General features: G+C 46.3%; 1 protein-coding gene and 2 long non-coding RNA genes across 3 annotated transcripts; 2 read left to right on the forward strand and 1 right to left on the reverse strand.

Annotated features, from left to right (window-relative positions):
* Positions 1–2048: 2048 nt before the first annotated feature.
* LOC135907354 (uncharacterized) lies at positions 2049–5959 on the reverse strand. The gene is made up of 2 exons (XR_010565980.1): positions 5523–5959; positions 2049–2418 (listed from the first exon to the last, which is right to left on the reverse strand). It is a non-coding gene; the product is annotated as an uncharacterized lncRNA (long non-coding RNA).
* A 2720-nt stretch (positions 5960–8679) lies between these two features.
* Positions 8680–11431, forward strand: LOC135907405 (uncharacterized). Its single transcript, XR_010565998.2, has 2 exons — positions 8680–9019; positions 11062–11431. It is a non-coding gene; the product is annotated as an uncharacterized lncRNA (long non-coding RNA).
* Positions 11432–14698: 3267 nt separating this feature from the next.
* LOC135907406 (uncharacterized) lies at positions 14699–17373 on the forward strand. The gene is made up of 2 exons (XM_065439090.1): positions 14699–15129; positions 17057–17373. The coding sequence occupies exons 1-2, from the start codon at positions 14715–14717 to the stop codon at positions 17350–17352; spliced, it is 711 nt and encodes a 236-aa protein (XP_065295162.1). The 5' UTR covers positions 14699–14714; the 3' UTR covers positions 17353–17373.
* The last annotated feature ends 2800 nt before the right edge of the window (positions 17374–20173 follow it).

Consider the following 20173-nt stretch of genomic DNA (forward strand, 5'->3'; position numbering starts at 1 on the left):
AGAAAGACTGAAGAAGCACTAAGAAATGAACGCAGCCTGAAATCAGTAGAAAAGAAACCTGGCATAGGACAAACCATGATGTATGGACTAAAAGATAAGAAGGATAATATCATCAGCAATCTCGAAGATACAGTAAAAGCAGGGAAAAAATTCTAAGCGGACCTGTATACAGTACCCAGAGGAGTCACGATACTTCAATTAGAAACAGTAGTGAACAGGATACAGAAACTCTCCTACAACTAGCGATGAGGTCAGAAGGGCCCTGCAAGACATGAAACGATGAAGAGCGGGAGGAGAAGGTGGAATAACAGTTGATTTAATCAAAGATGGAGAAGACATAATGCTTGGAAAACTGGCGGATCTTTATACGAAGTGTCTATCGACTGCAAAGGTCCCAGAAAACTGGAAGAATGCAGACATTATACTAATCCACAAAAGAGGAGACGTTAAAGAATTGAAAAAATTATGGGACCATTAGCTTGCTCCCAGTATTTTATAAAATATTTACCAAAGTAATATACGATAGAATAAGGGCAACACTAGATTTTGACAACCAAGGGAACAGGCTGGCTTCAGGAAGACATACTTTACAATGGATCACATCCATGTCATCAATCAGGTTATCGCGAAATCTGCAGAGTACAATAAGCCTCTCTATGTGGCTTATATAGATTACGAAAATGCATTTGATTCAGTAGAGATACCAGCAATCATAGAGGCACTACGTAATCAAGGAGTACAGAACGCTTACGTAAAAAGCTTGGAAAATATTGCTACATGCATGTGGTATTTGTTTGAAGGAGGCGCGTAGGCGCCATCACCCCAGAAAAGAGGAGGAAGAACGAACTGGGCTCGCGCTGTGAATCTAACCGGTCAGCGCTGCAACCGTTGTTGTAAATATATTCTGTAAATGGTTTCTCGTCTTACTGACTCGTCCTTCGCGTAAGAATATCGACAGAGGTTCTACAGCTACCTTAATTCTACACAAGAAAAGCAGGGAGATACCTACAGAGAAAAGGGTCAAACAGAGAGACAATTTCTCCAAAGCTGTTCACTGCGTGCTTAGAAGAATTCAAGCTATTAAACTGGGAAGGCTTAGGAGTAAATATCGACGGCAAATATCTCAGCAACCTTCGGTTTGCCGATGACATTGTTCTATTCAACAACAATGCAGACGAGTTACAACAAATGATTGGAGACCTTAACAGAGAGAGTGTAAGAGTGGGGTTGAATATTAATATGCAGAAGATGACGATAATGATAAATTGCCGGGCAAAGGAACAAGAGATCAGGATAGCCAGCCAGTCGGCCACTAGAGACTGTGAAGGAATACGTTTACCTAGGTCAATTAATCACAGGGAACCCTGGTCATGAGAAGGAAATTCTCAGAAGAATAAAAATAGGTTGGATCGCATACGGCAGACATTGCCAGCTCCTGACTGGACGCTTACCATTATTATTAAAAAGTAAGGTGTGCAATCAGTGCATTTTACCAGTGCAATATGTCCAGTGCCAATGCATTTGCCAGTGCATTTCCCAGTGCATTTTGCCAGTGCATATGTGGCAGAGACTTGAGAGCAAGTGAAGGGCCACGCAAAGAGCGATCGAACGAAGATTGCTAGGCATAACGTTAAGAGAGAGAAAGAGAGCGGTTTGGATCAGAGAGCGAACGGGTATAGACGATATTCTCATTGACATCAAGAGGAAAAAATGTAGCTGGGCAGGTCATGTAATGCGCTGGTTAGATAACCGTTGGGTCATTAGGGTTACAGAATGGGTACCAAGAGAAGGGAAACGCAATTGAGGACGACAGAACATTAGGTGGAGCGATGAAATTAGGAAATTCGTGGGCGCTAGTTGGAATCGGTTGGCGCAGGACAGGGGTAATTGGAGATCGCAGGGACAGGCCTTCGTCCTGCAGTGGAAATAAAACCGGCTGATGATGATGGTGGTGGTGATGATGGAGGTGGTGGGCCCCCCCCCCGAAAAAAAATCCTGGGTACGTGCCTGGGGTGAGGATTAGCAGAAAGATGGCATCGATTGTGGAATTCCCATGAAATGACCTTTATTGCTTCATGTGGTCTACAAGAATGGGTGAATGCTGAAGTGAAGTCAATGTGCTGAAAGTTTAAAACCAGAATGATTGGCGCATGGTAAAAATGGTTCAGTCGAGTTTGTCAAAAGTGCAGGTCAGCGGGACCCTCTGGGTGTCCTTGGTAGTTTTTTACAGGTGCATTTCACAGGAAAATTCATTGGCTCGTCAGTGACGGCGCTGTTACAAGTCTGCCTGCAGGATCACCCACGAGCGGTTGTAGAATGACAGCATGGCCACGAGAAATTTCTTCAGCATGTCTGACATGAAGCGCAGAGGCACCATCAGGGCATCAAGGAAGAGTCGCACAGGTGCCATGGCCATATCTGCGGGAGGAAGCAGGCACAAGAAAGCGTCAGAATCGTTCCTCGACCGGGCAAATAACTTTACTAAGCCGCGTCTGCGTGAACGTGACCGAAGCGTGTGGCACTGCTTAGCGCACCGCGGTAACACCATGTGACGCTGTTTGCATGTGGCGCATATTCGGTCATCCCAAATATGGTTGAAATACGTTTGCAGCGAGATTGTTTTGGCGGCGAATCCGTGAGAGCCACATGCCGGCAGCGTTCAGGTTTCCTTCTTTCCGCGATGAGCATTTTAGATGCACCGCGTGAGTCCGCAAGCTCGTTTCAGCTGCCCTCTCCTGGTCCATTATTGCCATTACTCGTCCTAGCACATTATCGTCGTTCACATGGATGCGAGGCCCTGTAGATGCGATTATCCACTGTCGCGTTTCTGTAAGCAGGCAATAAAGTAAAATAAGCTCCGAGTGCAAAGAAAGCGCCTGGAAGGAGTGCTTTTAAACATGTGGGAGCACGAACGCAAATTCCACAAAGGTCTAGGTGATAAGAACGCAAGCATTGAAGGGAAATATTTGGTGTATGCAAAAGGTGGCAGGAAGGGTCAGATAATGAACGCGGGGGGACACTGCGTTAATCTGAAGGAAACAAAAATGGGTTGAAGCAGATAAGTCACCCGTCATGGTTGCTTAATGACATAGGTGTCGCGCTGCAAAGCACGAGTTCACGGTATGAAAGCAAGGCAATTGCGGCCGCATGCTACGGGTGCCAAAAGCAAAAAAAAACCAATGTACTTAGATTTAGGTCCACAAGGAAACCGAGGCGGTCAGAATTAGTACGGCGTGCCTTATAAGCAGAACGAGATTTAGGCACATACACGCCCTAATTAAAAAGACATAATTCAATGCGTAATACACGAGAGGTGGTGTGTTCAATGAACGGACAACGTTCTAAGGAACGTCGCAACCGCACTGGAATGATGAAATTGGGGAACGAAATGCCCATGGCATGGAACGACCTCAGGACTCTGAAAGAAACGAGCGAAGCTGGCAGGAATAGAACTGAGAAGACCTTGCGCGGGACCATTGCGCTGGTCGCGCTTTCATAGTGGTGGCCACGGGCGTTCGATGCAGTTCTGCCACGATAAAGCCCAGCACGGTTCATAAAAGTACAGCATTACAGAGCATGCGCAGAACAGCTCATTGCAAAAGTGCTTCGCCTTAGCGGCAGGAGCAAGTGTTCAGCCATTTCTGTTTGCAGGGTGGAACAATGCACTGCTCTACTGGTTACCGCGAGCGTTAACGCCCTCGCCCCCTTTTAGGCCTTCACGAGTGCTGAAGTGAAAAAAATAGTCTTCTTGCGGCATGCAGTCTTGCGCGCAGGTTAGCACGTGCTAAGGCTGCGGGGCATATGGTGCTCACTGTAAGAACCACTAGAGGGAAATGTGGTGCAGAGATCGTTTTGCTGTCACGCGTATAACGTTAAGTCGCTATCTCAGTAGCTTCGTACAGCACAACGGAAGCCGCATGGCTTCATCAGAAAGGCCAGAGATACTCGGGATGTGTTCGTCCGTTCATAGTGCGCTCGCCGTCCTGTGAACGCGTGCTCCCCAAAGCAGTGGGCGAGTCCACGCAAGAAATGTTTTGGCGCTTTAATCAGTAACAGCGTACACACAAATATGACGGTGGGGCATTGTTCCAACTCTCAGCCTATGCATATCCTCGCCGCCCCCTTAGTGAAGCGTAAAGCGAATGCCTCTTAATATGTTTACCCGCGCCACATAGTCTGCCCGGTGTCTAGTGGGCGTTTGGCCGTCATCATGTACACACGTCGTACTACAGCGGAGTAAAGAAAAATAGGCAGTGAACAACTTGGAGTTCAGAACCCTCCGGGCGCCAACATATAACCACGGCCATATTATAAGTGACCATGAAACCAGTTCTATATACGGCTCGGCGCTGTCTCTAGGCTTAATTGCTAAAGAAAAACCAGCTAGTCTCACTGGCAAAATATACCTAATGGTGTGCCCTCAGCGCAATACGAAAATAAGCGATGGCAGATTTCAACACTTTCAGGACGAAGGTAATGGAATAATCGCAAATCCTTACCAAAGCGATTGATCTAGGCTGCTATTATGATCGCGGCCATGCATCTACGTAATCACGCTTGCCTGCATGTATACAGTAGAAGAAATCGCAGTATACGACGTGAATGTACGCCGAGGGCCTAACGGAAACCATGTTGCTGTCATGGATGATGTACGGAGCAAAGTGCAAAATCTCCAGTGCCGCCAGTTACGAAGCAGTAACGCCCAAAACTATTCCGAGCTAGGACATGACCCCTGTACACGTCTTCCGTTAAGTAGTGCTTTAACTCACTTGCTATATAGAACAGAGTAAGCAAAGTTGCCTTACCCTGCATGAGATATCTGTTACGAAAGTTTATTTGGCTTGACCCGTTGGAAATCTGTAAGTACATGGTCCCTAACAAAGCAAGGCCGTTATCTGCGCACATGACAATGCGCTGCAACGTTTTGTATTTGTTACCCAGTGTATTTTTAAGAACGAACAACTTGGGAAAGTTGCAAAGCCGTCGGAAGGCAGTGGGATGAAGTTTAGGCGAATAAGTATTCCAGTGTTGGCCGAACCGCCATCTCTGCAGTACCCATAAATTTGCGCTGTACTATGTTTCTTTACATATATTGATGAAAGATACCCATTGCAGCACGTGAGATACAAGGCCCACCCCTCATCTTCAAGGATTACGTCGGCGGACAGCACACCCGGTAGGCGCCGGCAGTGGACGCAAAGAAAAAGAAAGAGGAAGTGTTACATAATGGTTTCCCAAGTGGAAAGAACTTATAGGTACTATGGCAGTTTCAGACAAATTTTAAACAGGTCTGCCCACTGCATGCCTTGACAGAAGCTATTTCCACTTGAATAAAAAAATTTCAACCCCGAGAAAACGGTACAAAACTCAGTACGACAAGCATATACTTCGATACGCCTCACGCTTTGCGGAGCCAATATTTCATCGTATGAGACATACACGCCAATGAACTAGTTCCATTATAATCTGACGCCGCTAATGGACTGGGCACTAGACCATAAATTTAAAGACAGTAACCTTACCGAGGTAGGAGAAAGCAGGTGCCGGCCTGGCTGCACCGTTAGCGTTCCCCTGCATCCGGAGCCTGTTCTCCCTTTGCCGGGCAATTCTCAAAGCAGCATTCCGCCGGTTCATTCTTCTGCCTTCCATTTAGCAATCGCTGGGACGCTAGCAGCAGGAACGTAGTCGCCGCTTGAAGTGGAACGGTGCGGTTTCTGAAAAGGAAGTAGCCGAGTCCATCGTGCGGCGAGCTTCTTATATCGTCATGGCCTAGTGTGCGCAGCTGCCGCACTTCTGGATTGGATCTGTACTGTTCAGTGCGATAACGCGTTCAGCGCATCTTGCATGACTGCGGGGCGTGAGACGGATACGCGGGCAAGATAAGGCGCCATATGAAGACAAAAATTTTAAAGTTGGCAGGCAATTCAATTTTCAGTTGACAGCGATGAAAGCGCGATGAGTCCGTGGGGGCGAGATAGGGTCGGTGTCACTGCGCATCGTGCTTTATCGTTTCACTCCTCACGTGAGGGTGGTAGGAGCAGCGTCCGTCATGCAAATTTCTTTACTGCACTACCTTGGGGATCAGCGTATACATTTAAATTTGCATAACCTTCCAGAGCGGTCCACAATTTGACGTAATCATGACGTGTTAATTTTAAATAATTTCTATTGTTTACATACCAAAACTACGATTTCACCATTAGGCGTGCCATTATGCGGGAGACGCGTCCGCGCCCTAAGGGTTTCAGAATCGGGCTTCTGTGCTAGGTGTCCTCTGCTCAAATCGAGCCGTTAGACAACTTTTTATTTATTTATTTTAAAAATTACAATTTCGTCAAAGTGGCGAAGCAATCAATGTGACATCAGTATGTTAGAATAATACGCGAAGTAAGGCTCGTAGCTTTGTTGTCAGTATGAATTGCAGCAAACAAAAATTAGATAAGTAAACACGTGTGACGTGATGTGCACAGCTACACATGGACAGAAAAAATTCGATCACCGCGAGTAGCATCGGCTAGAAAGCACTTCAGGGTATTGTCGCCGTTGTTACCGCTGCGTCGCCCTCGCGTTCCTGTACTTCGGCATGTTCACGGCGGCCATGATGTGTTCGTCCGCTTCACGCTTTCGAAATGCAGGGTTTTGAAGGCGTTCTCGCAGCCTAAGCCACCTGTTTCCTCAGTGCAGCGTTTGGGCGTCACGGTGTAGAACTGCATAAAGTGTCTGGACGTCCACCTCACCCGGTGGAGACAGCCGCCGTATCTACTGTGGTGTTGGACACGGAAATGGCGGATGCACACGAGCACCGGCAACAAGTCTACTACGGTATCCGCCATTCGCGCGCCCAACTCTACAGTAGGCGCCGCGGTTGTCTGCGCCCTGTACGGAGCGGCGGGCTGGGAATACATCGAGCCAATATAGAGATGGAGCACGCGCCCGGTATTGCACTATATTTGGGATAGGCCTACGTATGGGGAGGGATTAACCCCTGCTTCATGTCCGCCGTGGGTAGGCCCGGTATTGCACTATATTCGGGATTGGCCCTTGGGTGGGGAAGGATTATCACCTGCTTCACATCCGCCGCGAGCAGGCCCAGCATTGCGCTATCTTCGGGAGCGGCCCACGTAAGGGAAGTTTTGTGTCTACAGACGGACACGATGCTGGGGGAACTAGCCCTTCACAGCTTCGCTGTAATTGGCGGTCACATTTGTTACGTCTTTGTGTTTGTTGATTAATCAATGCCGACGACGAACGTGGAAGCAGTGGCACGAGCGCGTTCACGCGGTAGCGCCGAGGGGCGCAAACGAGCCAGCTGTGGAATAAAACGACGACGCTGCAGTCAATCTTGATGAATGTTTTGTGTCTACACACGGATACGACCCTGGGAGAACTGGCCCTTAAAAGCTTCACTGTAAATTGCATGACCGTCGCGTCGTCGCTGGGGCCGTTGTGTCGCTTCAGTGTGACAACAAATTTGTCTGACTGACGACTCCACTCCTGCTGACAAAGACGTAGGCGCAACACAGCTGTCGCAGGATGTTGCCAGTCTAGTGCGATTGGGCCTAAAGCTGTTTCAAGCAGCCAAAGCAAGCGGATGACACCAGCGATTGTAGCCTCTACAAAAGCAATGGCGCCCCTGGTGGTAGGTGCTATTCCTATATCAAACTCTGCCTGGAGGTTGGAGACCAGTATAAAATTACATATGACTGTGGCAAGATCTTACTGGGAGAATATAAATTGGATCAACTTATAGATGCACGCGTTAGTACGTCAGGCTCTCACTCTTAGTTCTTCTTTCTTGTGATGTGTGCATTCTAGAAAGACTGAAATTTAAAGATATCTAGACGGCTCATGCTACCTGCAGCGAACTGCTGAAATACTGAATTTTGGTCAAACCGTATATCAATATATTTAAGACACCACAATTTCATATAAACTTAATCGCATGGAGGGTATGTCGAAAAGTATTTCGTACCATATGAACAGCGCTCTATATTATTTTAAAATCAATTGTCAATTAATAAGTCTAACTTTGATAGGGAGCTTTAACTCTGTCATACGCAATACGATAGCACAGCAGGTGGTCCGTTACGTCCATCGCACATGCGAGTTATCTGCCTCGCCCTATCTTGGAGACAGCAGCTGGTGAATTTGTAACATGGCAGAGTACAAAAGGCTAAGGTCACCCGCTTCCATCCTAGTTCATGCTCACAGTTTGCTCTTTGTTCTTAAAGCAAGTACACATGGCTAAATTAGCTTTCGCATCGTCCAATATACCGTTCTGGTCAAAGTACTATAGCGCCGTTTTGGTGTTATTATTCAGATCAGTTGTTCGTTACGCTTGTAGGTTTGTCGAGACGACACCGAGCCGAGAAAGAAGGTTGGTTTCCACTCAGCTCGAGCGCAGTCGACGATGACACTATGATAAAACTGACTTTTTGGACATGTATATAGTGTGAAAAACAATAGCCGGCGCATGCGCAATAGGCATACCATACTACTCAAGGATCTAGCTCTCCATCGTATCCAACAGCCAGCTTTGCCAGCAACGCATCATTAGAAATCGCTGTTCATGTGCCACAGTAGTTGCACCTCAAACGCTCTACCAACACACGATGGCCACGAAATACACGTGGTATACCTCCCTACATCATATTGCCAAACTCTGTTTTATTTTTAAAGTTGCCACCTTATCTTGTCTACGTGTACGTTTCGTATTCCTCGCAGTCACACAGCTTCTGCTAGGCCGCCCCATGGAACGACACCGCACAGATCCAGCCCCGCAATGTGCAAACTGCGCACGCTCTGCCTTCAGGATATAAGTGTCCCGCCGCCGGATACACTTGGCTATTACCTCACCAAAACCCGCGTTCTTCGTACTTCAAGCGACGACTTCCTCCTAGACGCTAGCGTGCCAGTGCATGCCGCAAGTGACTAAAAAAAATGGAACAGCCGATGGTATCGTCCATTCCCAGTACTGTTACTCCTGCAGGCAAGGCCGCACCAGGCGTCTCTTCTACGGGTAAGGTTATTTCTATGAAATATAGTTTTACAGACGTCCAGATGACGAAGGCCTCCGGTCATAATGAAACTAGTGCGTTGGTATGGCAGTTACACTTGAAGAATTGATGGCTACAGAAGGGCCATCCTAGGATGACCTTGTCACGTTGTGCGTCGAGGTCACGTGGTCAAATATCGATACAACGGTGGCGTTTCGATTGGGGCGAAAAGTAAAAAAAACGCCCGTGTACTTAGATGTAGGTGCACGTTAAAGAACTCCAGGTAGCCAATATTGATCAGGAGTCCCCCACTACATCGTGCCTCATATTCAATTGGTGGTTTTGGCCCGCAAAACCCCCCTAATGTAATTGGTAAACATTTTGTGTTTCTTATGTTTTCGCCCACTAGTTCACTTAATTTATTCAAGTGCAAATAGCTTTTTGCGGGGGCACGAAATGCGAAAAACTGCATCACCTTTGTCGAACAAGTCAGAGAAACCTGTAAGCTTCTTGCACTTGCAAGACCATGCTATGACTTCAATGCTTTTTGCCATCGTTGCCGATGCCTATGGCATAGGGTGCCTGCTCTAACTTGAGCTCTGAAGGTAATCAGGCAGCTTTACTAGATTCATGTGCACAAAAAATGATTTTCTACGCACTTGGATAAATATATTTCCCTGGTATTTATAAAATTACTGCGCCAAACTCCGGCACTCATGTTCCCGGGGGGCTGCAAGTGAGGTAGCTGAAATAGTTTACATGTAGCATGCCACGCACTAGATGAATGTTCTAGCATTGCGTCATGCTGGCTTGTTTCACTTTACAAATTGTTCGCTTTAGAAAGAACGCCCAGTTCTAACTGGAAAAATTCGCAGTAGTTGCCTTGCTAATTGCCTTGCTGTGTTAGGAAAACAAGTGCTTGAAGGTCCGGAATGATACACTATTAAAGTCCTGCAAGAAAAGATGTAAGAGGTTAGGCAAATCCACGAATTGGGCAGTCCGTCCAACTTGTAATTTTCAGCACTGCCGAAAATACGAGGTGTACACAGACAATATCCTCGCGCAGCAGAATTAAGTGCCAATCGTAACCGTCACCAGCTATGGATTGTGCAGATTACCGCCGGTAACCATGATTAAGCAGCAGAACGACCGTTCGCTTCGATCACAATTCGCGATTGCTACCCACTGTTCGCCCTGACAACAACAAAGGAAGTGGCGAAATCGGCCGTCACTTATTCCTTGCATGCCATGTGTTTGCTGAATTTTATGTATCACGATATGCTCGTCATGGTCACGACCATGGCCAGACAGAAGTATTCGTACCTGTGCTACACGCACACAATTTCCTCTATAAAGAGGAAGACCAGTTCAATAATTCTGCTATCAGAACTTCTATATCGACCTGCCTGGTAGGCTACTTCCTTGAAGCGAGCACTTGTGTTGTTTCATGCCTAGCGATTGTGGTTTTCAATTTCCTCTCTCCACTGCGCTTGCGTCATTCCTTCGCATGCCAATTTTTCACTAAACCAACCCATTGCTTCTCGAAAATGTACTAAATGATTTGCTTGTTTCATATAGTCTGGGACAATGGTTGCCCACATTCACTTTCTAAACCTCCCTGCTCTCGTTCTGTCGAAGTTCCTCATGAGTTATCATCTTGTCTTCAAGTGCTGGTCACTGGGGCACCTTCATTGAGATGCACTTCATTGACTCTGTCCCTCTGATTTGCTGATTTTCATGCGTTTACTCACACGCACATTTATTTTGTCGTTGGGCACTTTGTCACAAATTGGCGTACTAGCCTAAGACAGCTCTTCAGAGCTCCCTGCTCTTGGCTGGAAGCCTTGCCTCTTGCATACGCTAAATATGTCATTTCAGTGCTTATGTTTATATCGCCACCAGTTTCGAACCCCTCATTTGCATGCGTCCTCCGACATTTTCTGAAAGCATGGCTTCCATGCAGATGTGCTACACTTGAAGCCTATTCCACTTTTGTTTATGTCAAACATTGTTGTCCTGTCAAGACATGGTGCTGATGCTTCAGTGTACCTGCTTCTTCCCGCAGATAAGACGAGGATGCGAATCCTGTACGATGCGCTGATGCCTCCTTGCCACATCACATTGCAATGGCTGCAGACTTTTCTTGCGGTCATGCTGCCTTCCTATCCCCGTTCATGGGTAATCCTGTAGGGAGGCGTGTGACAGCTTCGTCTCCGATGACCTCGTTTTTCCTGTGAAGTGGACCTGAAATCCAACCACCAACGACATCCAGAGAGTCTTGCGTACCTGCCAACTAGAAAAGACGAAATTGAGCCATTTTAGCATGCAGCGAACATGATTGCTTTACCCTCACAGTGCATTGGCTTCACTTCAGCATTCCGCCTATAATCGTGTATACACCATATAAAGAAATAAAAGCGATTGGACAGGGAAAATGTACGAGATGTCATTCCTGTGTGCACCACCACCTTCTTTTGTGGGTTCTTACTAGCTATCAGGCCTCAAAGCTGTAAACCAGCGACAGATCAGAAGAAAAACTTATCAGATCAGAAGAGGATAAATTTAGCCAAGTGGTTTTGAACTAAATCTAAGCAGTGTGTTTACAAGCTAGTGTACTGGTCCCATAAGGCTGAAGTGTACTCAAGTTTAGAACGCACGAGTGTTCCTTATTGTAGAAAGTTGAATCGAACGGCAGCGGAAAAAAAAATCCGACGAAGAAAACTAAGAGTAAGGATAATGGCATTTTATTATTAGACATATTGAGGTCATTTTAGGCCCACTTACAGCCATGCTACCTGCACCATCTTACATGGCATTCTCTCGCAGGATTATTATCATTGTTCTGGCGCTCTTTGGCCACAATTAGACCTTGCCCCATTGAACACCACATATCATCATCAGCTTTGTTAAAAAAGGAGGATATGTTTTTGCCCCAACAGCTCGCGACATGAACGAGTAGATAGTCAAAGCTGTTGATGAACTGAAGAGGGCGGCAGTTAAGATCATAGTCCACAGATGTGTACTGGTCAATTTTTCCTAGACACTCGCATTGTTTTACATTCGCTAATCTTTAGTTTTAGTTATAACGTTTATAGTTATAATGCAATATTGCGATTGCAATATTGCATTATTATGCAATAATATTGTGCTAACTTTTAGTAATTGTGGTCGATGTGACACAGTGCCAGAAGCTTTCGTGAAGCCAAGGAAATTGCAGTCAATCACTGATCCTCCATCTAACGCGGAAGACAAATTATTAGTTAGAGGTTAATATTTGACCATCACAAGAATATCAGGTTCAAGAGGGGGAACTTTCGGCCAGTTGGCCCGACATGTTTAAAGAGGAAAAGAACCATCCCTTCAGACGCGACGGGACGAAGGAGCGGAAAGGATGAGCGGTACCGCTCGTCCTGTTGGCCTTTAGGAAAAGCATGCGATGTGACGCGAAAAAGCTTTTCGACTCGAGAAAACCAATAAGGCTCCAGTATATTACGTGCTCGAGTAGCTTGCATGGAACAGAGTTGCCGATTTACATAGAAGATAAAAGTTGTTGTACCTGAATTTGAATGCAGCGTCATTTATTACACAGGCATGCACAGAAACTACCACGAGCCGATATATATATATGCATATATATCACCTCCCCCGTCCACTTCAAGCACAAAGTGACCCTAAGCTCCGTCAGTATCTACTTATTATTGCAGAAGAAAACACTGAGCAGTTGTGTCACTTATCCTCAAGGAACAAACTTGTGAATACGCAATGGCATTGCATTTTCAGGGCATTATAATTTGAAAGCAGCGTTGTTGTCCACCCTCTTCCGATCTATCATGAAGATGACCTTACGAACAGAAGTCTTACCCCGGGGCTTGTTTTAATTTCGTTTCCTGCACAAACATAGCTAATATCAAATAACCTAATGATCCCCCTTTTTAATCTGATCAGCATTCTTAAGAACTTCACCTAGTTTACGGTCTTTCCATACGTGTTTGCTTGTCCGTGCCTACGCTTATTCCATGAAACTTGGCTCAGTGGAAGTCCATGTTCCTATGTGCAGGCTATGGCCTGCTGAGCTGAGGAAGCCGGTTTCGAAAGCAACCGTCGTGCCAATATTGGTCAATCGGTATGGACACTGCGTTTGTGCCGCTCTTGAACGAACCTCTGTCACGCCAGATTGGGTCACTAGGTGTTTGTCCTTAGGTATGTGTAGCTTACAATGATGAAAAAATACTTTGAAAAGTTTCAGTGCCGGCGTGGGCGGGCGGGGGCTGTAATCAAAACCGCATTATGTATACTATGGTAATATTGTTTGAATAAATATTCAGACACGCGCCACGCACAGACTTTGCGACAACGCCACCAGATGGCGCAGCATGTGCATACGGAAGCTAATTACTTGTCGAAGCGAGATTGGGATGCCTTAGAACACGCACCTACAAAGCGAGATATAGGAAGGAAGAAGAAGCATGTGCTTGCTGAGGTAAAGCTAGGGAAACAATTGAGCATGTTTTATTAGAATGTGAAGACGTCTGCCCAGCGGTCGATTTAGGCACCACTGGCCTCCTTGAAGCCCTTGTTTTCAGCGAGCGCAGTGGAAAAGTAAGCACGTCCGCAATAGGGATCAGTAAGAGGCGATTGGAGGATTGGTGGAAGAAAAGTAGGGAAACGACAAAAAACGGAGACCTACAGAAGCACAGTTCGCAATAGGGGATCAGAAAACTTGGCTGTGGGAGTTCATAGTGGTTTTTTCTTGTTTAACCTAGGTAGGACATTAGGCAGTATAATAACAAGAGCTTGATGGTGCAACCCACCACCCCGTTCAAAGGGGACGCTCATAACATCCATCCATCCATTGAAGCGCGATAGACAGTCCCGGCTGCAGCACACACCGCTTACGGGCCAACGTTTCAGAAATGGCAATACAGTTTGTCTCTACGTTTCTCCTACGCTAACGGCAGAATATTAATGGATTTAGCGCCGGAACTAAATTACAAAGAGGGGCGGACATCATGCGTTCATGTCCCCTGCTGTATTTCATCATGTTTGTGGCATTATATACACTATTATTTTATTAGATTTCCTTCTCGAGGACAGGCTTGATCCATTTACATAAGATTTTTTGAGAACTGTGATGTGCGCGCCATGCTTCACGGCAACCTAGCCTTGTTTAAAAGCAAATGTGCACTTGCTCCTTGAAAAACATAGTTAAAGAAACACCACTTCGTTATGGGATATGACTGTACGTAATCTGGTGCTTTTGTGTGCCTGCATTTCTGTGCACAGCCATAAGGGAAGAGCCTATGCAACTTGTTTTCGAAATTCTGCCTGTATTGTACTAAAATGTAGGTATACTAATTACATTTTTTCTTTAATTAATTCCTAAATTTTAACAAATGTGTTTTCACCAATGTATTTCTTTAAATACAACCTGCTACTCTGGATTTTCTTTCATTTGCTTTATATTTCTTGTGTTATTTTGACATACTCTGTTAATCGCCAATCCCTCCGAGTAGATAAGTTGCACTCGCTTAACGGCTGCACATGCGCCTCAACCGTCCTCAACGCGCGGGGACTGCTTTGTCCCCCCCCCCCTCTACCTGCGTGTAGGTTAAGAGGCGGACACCCCAGCTCGGTGGAATAATAAAGTTTTCACTCAATGCACATGCGCATCAAGAAACCATGTGTGCCGACTGAAGGAAGAAAGAGAAGAAGAACAAGATGTCTGAAGCAAAGCACGATGCTACCGAGGAATCGACTACGGAGTCCGCCTGTTCGTGCTGCAGCAGACAGTCCATCAGCGACGTTCACGTCATGACAGACGGCGCCCTGCAGCAGATGGGCGTCCACAATCGAAAGCTGGAAGAACTCGTCGGCCTGAACGGCGGCGAGTTCCGGGCACCAGCAAAGGCCGTCGGAAGCTCGTCCGCGGGAAACTCAGCGTCGTCAGCTGTAGGGACGCCAGTTGAGCCGAAGCGAGTGGTATCGTTCAGCGAGCCTCCCAAGGACCCTGAGATCACGTCGCTGAGCAGTGCTGCCTCAATACGGGGCGAAAGGTCCAAGTCCAGGAGGCGTGCGGTGGGCGTCTACGTCAGCCGTTTGCACCTGAGCGGACGACCGTCATCTGCCCGCAAAGGTATTCGCACCTCGGGCTTTGGTGCTAGAGAACCCCACGGGTCGCTTTAGGGATACATGGAGAATTTCACCTGTACTAACTTCAGTCAGAAGATGCATGGTAGATCTCAGAGCAGAATATGCACACGGGTGCAAAAAAACTGAAAAGCGATTCAAGGTTTAAGAGGAATTCAAGCAAATACAATGTTTTCCTGAGGTAGTTGAGGCCCAGAAAAGGGCGGAGTCACACCCTTGAATAAGGGTGTAGGAGGAGCATCACAAGTCGCGGGATTCGATACCGTGAACTCGTGCTTAGCAGCCCAACACCAAAGCCACGAATCAGTCGTGGCGGGTGCAATTTCTTTTCGTACTAAAGTTCACATTTCTGACAAATGATTTTCCGTGGTTTCGCTTTATATGATGATCACACTCATTCGCACGCCAAAAAAGGCCCCTCTTTGTTGCAAGTACTCTGAATTGTTATATGGTTCAAATAGTCTGAACTAAAAGTAGTCTTTTTCATGTTCGTAGCATACCTGTCACTACTAAGAAGCGACTTGAACAGCAGTTACGTCATTGGGCTGTTTTCAGGCTTTAGGAGAATACCGGAGTTGAAACTGCTACGGAAAATACCGCTTGTCTTCGCCTTTTTTCCATCGTTTACTCGTGTATATTTCTCGGCGTTACACAGCCAAGTATCCATACCAACTATGCTGCACGTATTGCATCCCTGCTATTCGGCGGGGCTTGTGATTCGGGAAGTTGTTCGCTCCCCACAGTGGCCGGGACGCTTCCTGGATACGACAGTCTTGACAGTGCAGTGTTTCTGAAATGGCAGACAACGTGGTAATTGAATAGCAGGATGTATGTAGTCAATGAGCGGTCTACGCTCTAGCTACCGGTTGGGGAACCTAGGCCCACTGTTCATAGAGCAGTGTGAAGAAGAATCAGTGTAGCTGTGCTTAAATTAGCCTTCTGCAATATCAATTGAAATCCTCATTCGCCGTGACAGGAGGCTTTATAGGCAAGAAAAGACAACAAAAACAAAAGGCGTGTAGCTACGTTTCCTTGAAGTTTCCGCATCGGCTAACCATGACGTCATGGATTTTGACGTCGTTAGCTAGGGCCTAATTAATTTTCCATCAATAAAGCTGCAATGCACTGTATTTTGAAAGAAGCAAAGATTGATTTTTCTTCTTGCAAGTTTGAAAAACGTTTACACAACATGCAAAATACGCAAAGATACGTAAAGATACGCAATTCTGTCGGGACACACTGCGGCATCTGGAGTGCAAATCGGGGCATGAACATATTCTGCCATATAGTCAAATGTGCCATCTTGACAGCTGTGATTGCCCGATGGCACTGCTACGGTCTCTCTCATTCTCCCCCAAGTTTATGTGTCAGTGAAGGAAAGGCTATGGAGAATTGCATAGTTTTGTACAATATCGGCCTGTCATCTCCCATTCGCTTGGGTTATGAGGAACGTCCTAATTGGGTGCTCTGGATTAACTTGGACAACCTTGGTCTTTTTAGCGAGCACGCAGTGCATATTACACGAGCGCTTTTTTTCATTACGTTCCCCTGGGGACATGGCCGTCACGGCCGGTATTCAGCAGTGCAATGCTGTAGCCACTACATGTCTTGATTATTACTACAGCCATGATAGTAGGAGTGAGAATACCCCTATGAGTCTTACATTTCAACGTTATGTTTTTCTCTACTAAATGCGAAACTTTCACAAGCAGCAAAATGCTACGTCAATTCAATATAAGCTGCACGAAACCGAAACTGCTACATGCTCGGCCTGACTGCTTGGCGAAGCAGCACTTCTGCATAAGCTCTGTCTCTTCCATACATCCAACTTCCTTGCAGCAAAAAGTTCTCTGCATACACATTTCGGTTCACAAGCCAAACAGGGAGTTCTGCCGTCTTTCTTTTCTGCGCAGCTGTTAAAAAGGTGAGGCGGAAAAGGAAGAAGAAGAATGAAATCCTGGAGGCTTCGCCAGCGTCGTCCAACCAACGATTGCGCACTGCCCTTGGCCCATCACTGGGCTCGTTCGGCTTCTTCGTGCTCTTTGTAGTCGGCATGGCCCTGGTGTTCGCCTACGCAATCGCTTTCCGCGGCGGTCGGGAAATTCGGCGACAGGAAAGTGTCGCAGAGGAGCCTGTCAACGGGACTGTGGCACCTGGATTGTTACCGATTGTGGCTCGCGCGGTATATTCGAAGAAAATCACAAAATAAATTCGAAATAGTGTTCTGCTTGCTGCCACTGTGAACACTGCTGAAGTTGTGCTTTGCTCGTTAATGAACAGAAATCTGTGCCGTTGCATAGGGCCGAAGAAAACAAAGTATGACCTATACTGTAACATATAGCACAAAAAAATTATATAAGGGCAGGACTGGCTAACCCCCAAAACATGAATAAGAGTAGAAAAAGAAAATGATTGGCACTCGAAATGCGATGAATGAATTGGTAATTTATTATAATGGCTGGCTCATTAGGCCAAGGTGGAGAAGTGGTCGTGGGAGTATGAACTCCTTTCACTATGATTGTCAACAATAATGCACTATCTTCAGGATGGGCCCACCATTGGGGAGTGCTTAACGCCTGCTTTACGTCCGTCGCGGGTCGGCCCGGCATTGAAATTTATTTGGAATCGGTCCATGTATGGGGATTGTTTAACGCCTGGTTCCCCTCCGTCGCGGGTCGGGCCGGTATTGCACTGTCTTCGGGATGGGACCACGTATGGGGAGGGCTTAACGCCTGCTTCACCTGTGCCGTGGGTCGGCCGGGCATTGCACTATCGTCGGGATGGGCCCACATATGGAGAGTTTTTTGCTTACAACGACGCGAAAATTTCCTTGCACTGTAGAAATATACAGCTTCGCTGTAAAACAGAGAAAGTTTCTTGAGAGCTACTGATGAGAGTTGTGCCTCCTTTCGTATTTATGGTCCTATTAGTCAAACGTGCGGTTTAGCTAAGCACCAAGGGGGAACCAGAACTCTCCGAGCCACTGTATAATCTGATGAAAAATGCACACGATTCAGACCATGTCTGACAAAAGGGGACGCGCGGTCGGTCTTCTGGCATCTAGGCACAAACAAGGTGGCTGGCGTGTGTTCTGAGCGCTTCCGTGACAATGGGAGTCGTAGCTTGGTAATTGTGCGCTTTTTAAATGGTTTCTACTGTTGGTGCACGTCATGACAATAGGTTATTCACATGAATTAAACTGTTCCTATCCTAGTGCACACAATACACTTCTACAAACAATGAGTGCAAACCTGTTATGCGTTAATAATTTATTAATTTTTATATACGGGAACTACTACCTGCCAGCACACGTTGTAAACTAAATCTTTTTTTGTAGACGACTGCGTAGTTTAGGACGCCGTTATCGGAAGTAACGAAGTTGTTTGTCTGCTTCATGGTTTCGATACCATGTCAGCAATATGCGCAAGATGGTACATGCCCCTTATTTTTTTTTTAAATGTAAGTCAACACTTTTACCCGAAAGCACAGTGCCCTTCAGCCTTGTAGGGGTTGGAGGTCGTAGGGAGGAATTTGGGAGGAACTATGCGTACACGTTTTATTTACAGATATTTTTACGTTAGAACAAAAGATACATCCGACAGTCTAGCGTGGCTCCCAAATAGAGCACGCAAGACGAAGCATACAGCGTACGAGCACGAAGCTCCAAACACACTGCTTGTCGAGCAATAGCACATAGCTCACGAGCACGATCACAGAGCACACTCTAGCAGCCGACAAACAGCTGCTTATAAACACTCCGTTGTCCCTAGATCCCTAGGTGAGGGAAAACGGTAGTTCACCGCCAATTCGTAGCGTCCAACGACATCGTGGAAGATCCGCCTTATTTTGGAGGAGGAGGGCTCACACACACACGTATGCACTTTGGTTTCCCAGAACCCGATTAGAGCGAGTCTCTTATAAGAGGTGCCTCTTATTCCCCGAGCTGACCCCCGCAGCGGTTCTGCGGTTCTCCATTGTCTTGCGTCCTGAAGTGCTCGTGGGACGTTGCCGCCAGATACATTCCCTCGGGAACTCCCTCGCTCCCGAAAGACCGGGTCGCTGGGGGCAAGTTCGCTAACAATAGCTGGTCCGCCGATCGCGTTTAGCCATAGTGGCGCCGAGGGGGTATTGACACGGCACCTCGAGGTCCCTAAGAAACGCGTCACCGCAGAGGGTGTTGAACGCTTCCATGGTCTCTTCCGGCAAGCTCGTCACGCTCGCAGCTGGCTGAGAAAACGTTGCATGTCGGCACCTCTGCAGGCCGTTCCTAACAGCCTGCTTATCGTATTGACTCTGCCAACATCTATACAAGGGACAAGTCATCCACAAATAAATAATTTATTATTTTAGAAACGTTGTTCTTAACAAGATCACATAACTAAAGAACATTATATAAGCAAGTAGGCAAAGAAAACACACCAACTGTTGATTACCTAAACTTCAATGCACAGAATGAAAAAGAGCCTGGCATCAAAGTGTCAAGTTTCGTATTACCTGAGCCCTGCGAAAAAATTTAGCAAGAGGAGGATTGGTTCAATAACACACCTATGCAAAGTTTCTTTCTTAATTGTTTCAGGAATTTTTCTTGCTGCATTTCAGGTATAGTGCTGCCATCTTTGACTAAAGCAGGGATCGAAAACTTAAATTGTTGTCTGCCATAACTTCTCCTTAATTGTGGCAATTGATAGCACATTCTCAGTTGAAAGATTTTGTTGGATCTGACATAAGTATTTTTCTTTTTGCAATTTTCACAGATCAGTGTTAGGTTGCGTATAAGTATATGTCGTGTGTCTGCGCGTGTGTAGTTCGCTTACTAATAGCCATTTGTAACGATCAGAGGAGCTCCTAGCACAGTTTATGTTTCGCAATCTTTCGAATCAGCGGATATAATTTTATTGCGACATCGCTAGTCTTTTGATGTTAGTACCAGTTGTGCCACATATAAGTGTACAATGCAGCATCTGTGATTGTATCAAATGATAATATAAGCTTGGCCTATTAGCTGTTTGATTTCTCATGTTTCGCAATGC

The sequence above is a fragment of the Dermacentor albipictus genome, chromosome 10 (genome assembly GCF_038994185.2).
Source record: "Dermacentor albipictus isolate Rhodes 1998 colony chromosome 10, USDA_Dalb.pri_finalv2, whole genome shotgun sequence".
NCBI lineage: Eukaryota > Metazoa > Arthropoda > Arachnida > Ixodida > Ixodidae > Dermacentor > Dermacentor albipictus.

What these genes read in the sequence shown, in the direction of transcription:
- LOC135907406 (XM_065439090.1), top strand. Translation starts at nt 14,715, where the DNA reads ATGTCTGAAGCAAAGCACGATGCTACCGAGGAATCGACTACGGAGTCC. An exon ending in ACCGTCATCTGCCCGCAAAG is followed by an intron (nt 15,130 to 17,056) that starts GTATTCGCACCT and finishes TTTTCTGCGCAG; the next exon opens with CTGTTAAAAAGGTGAGGCGG.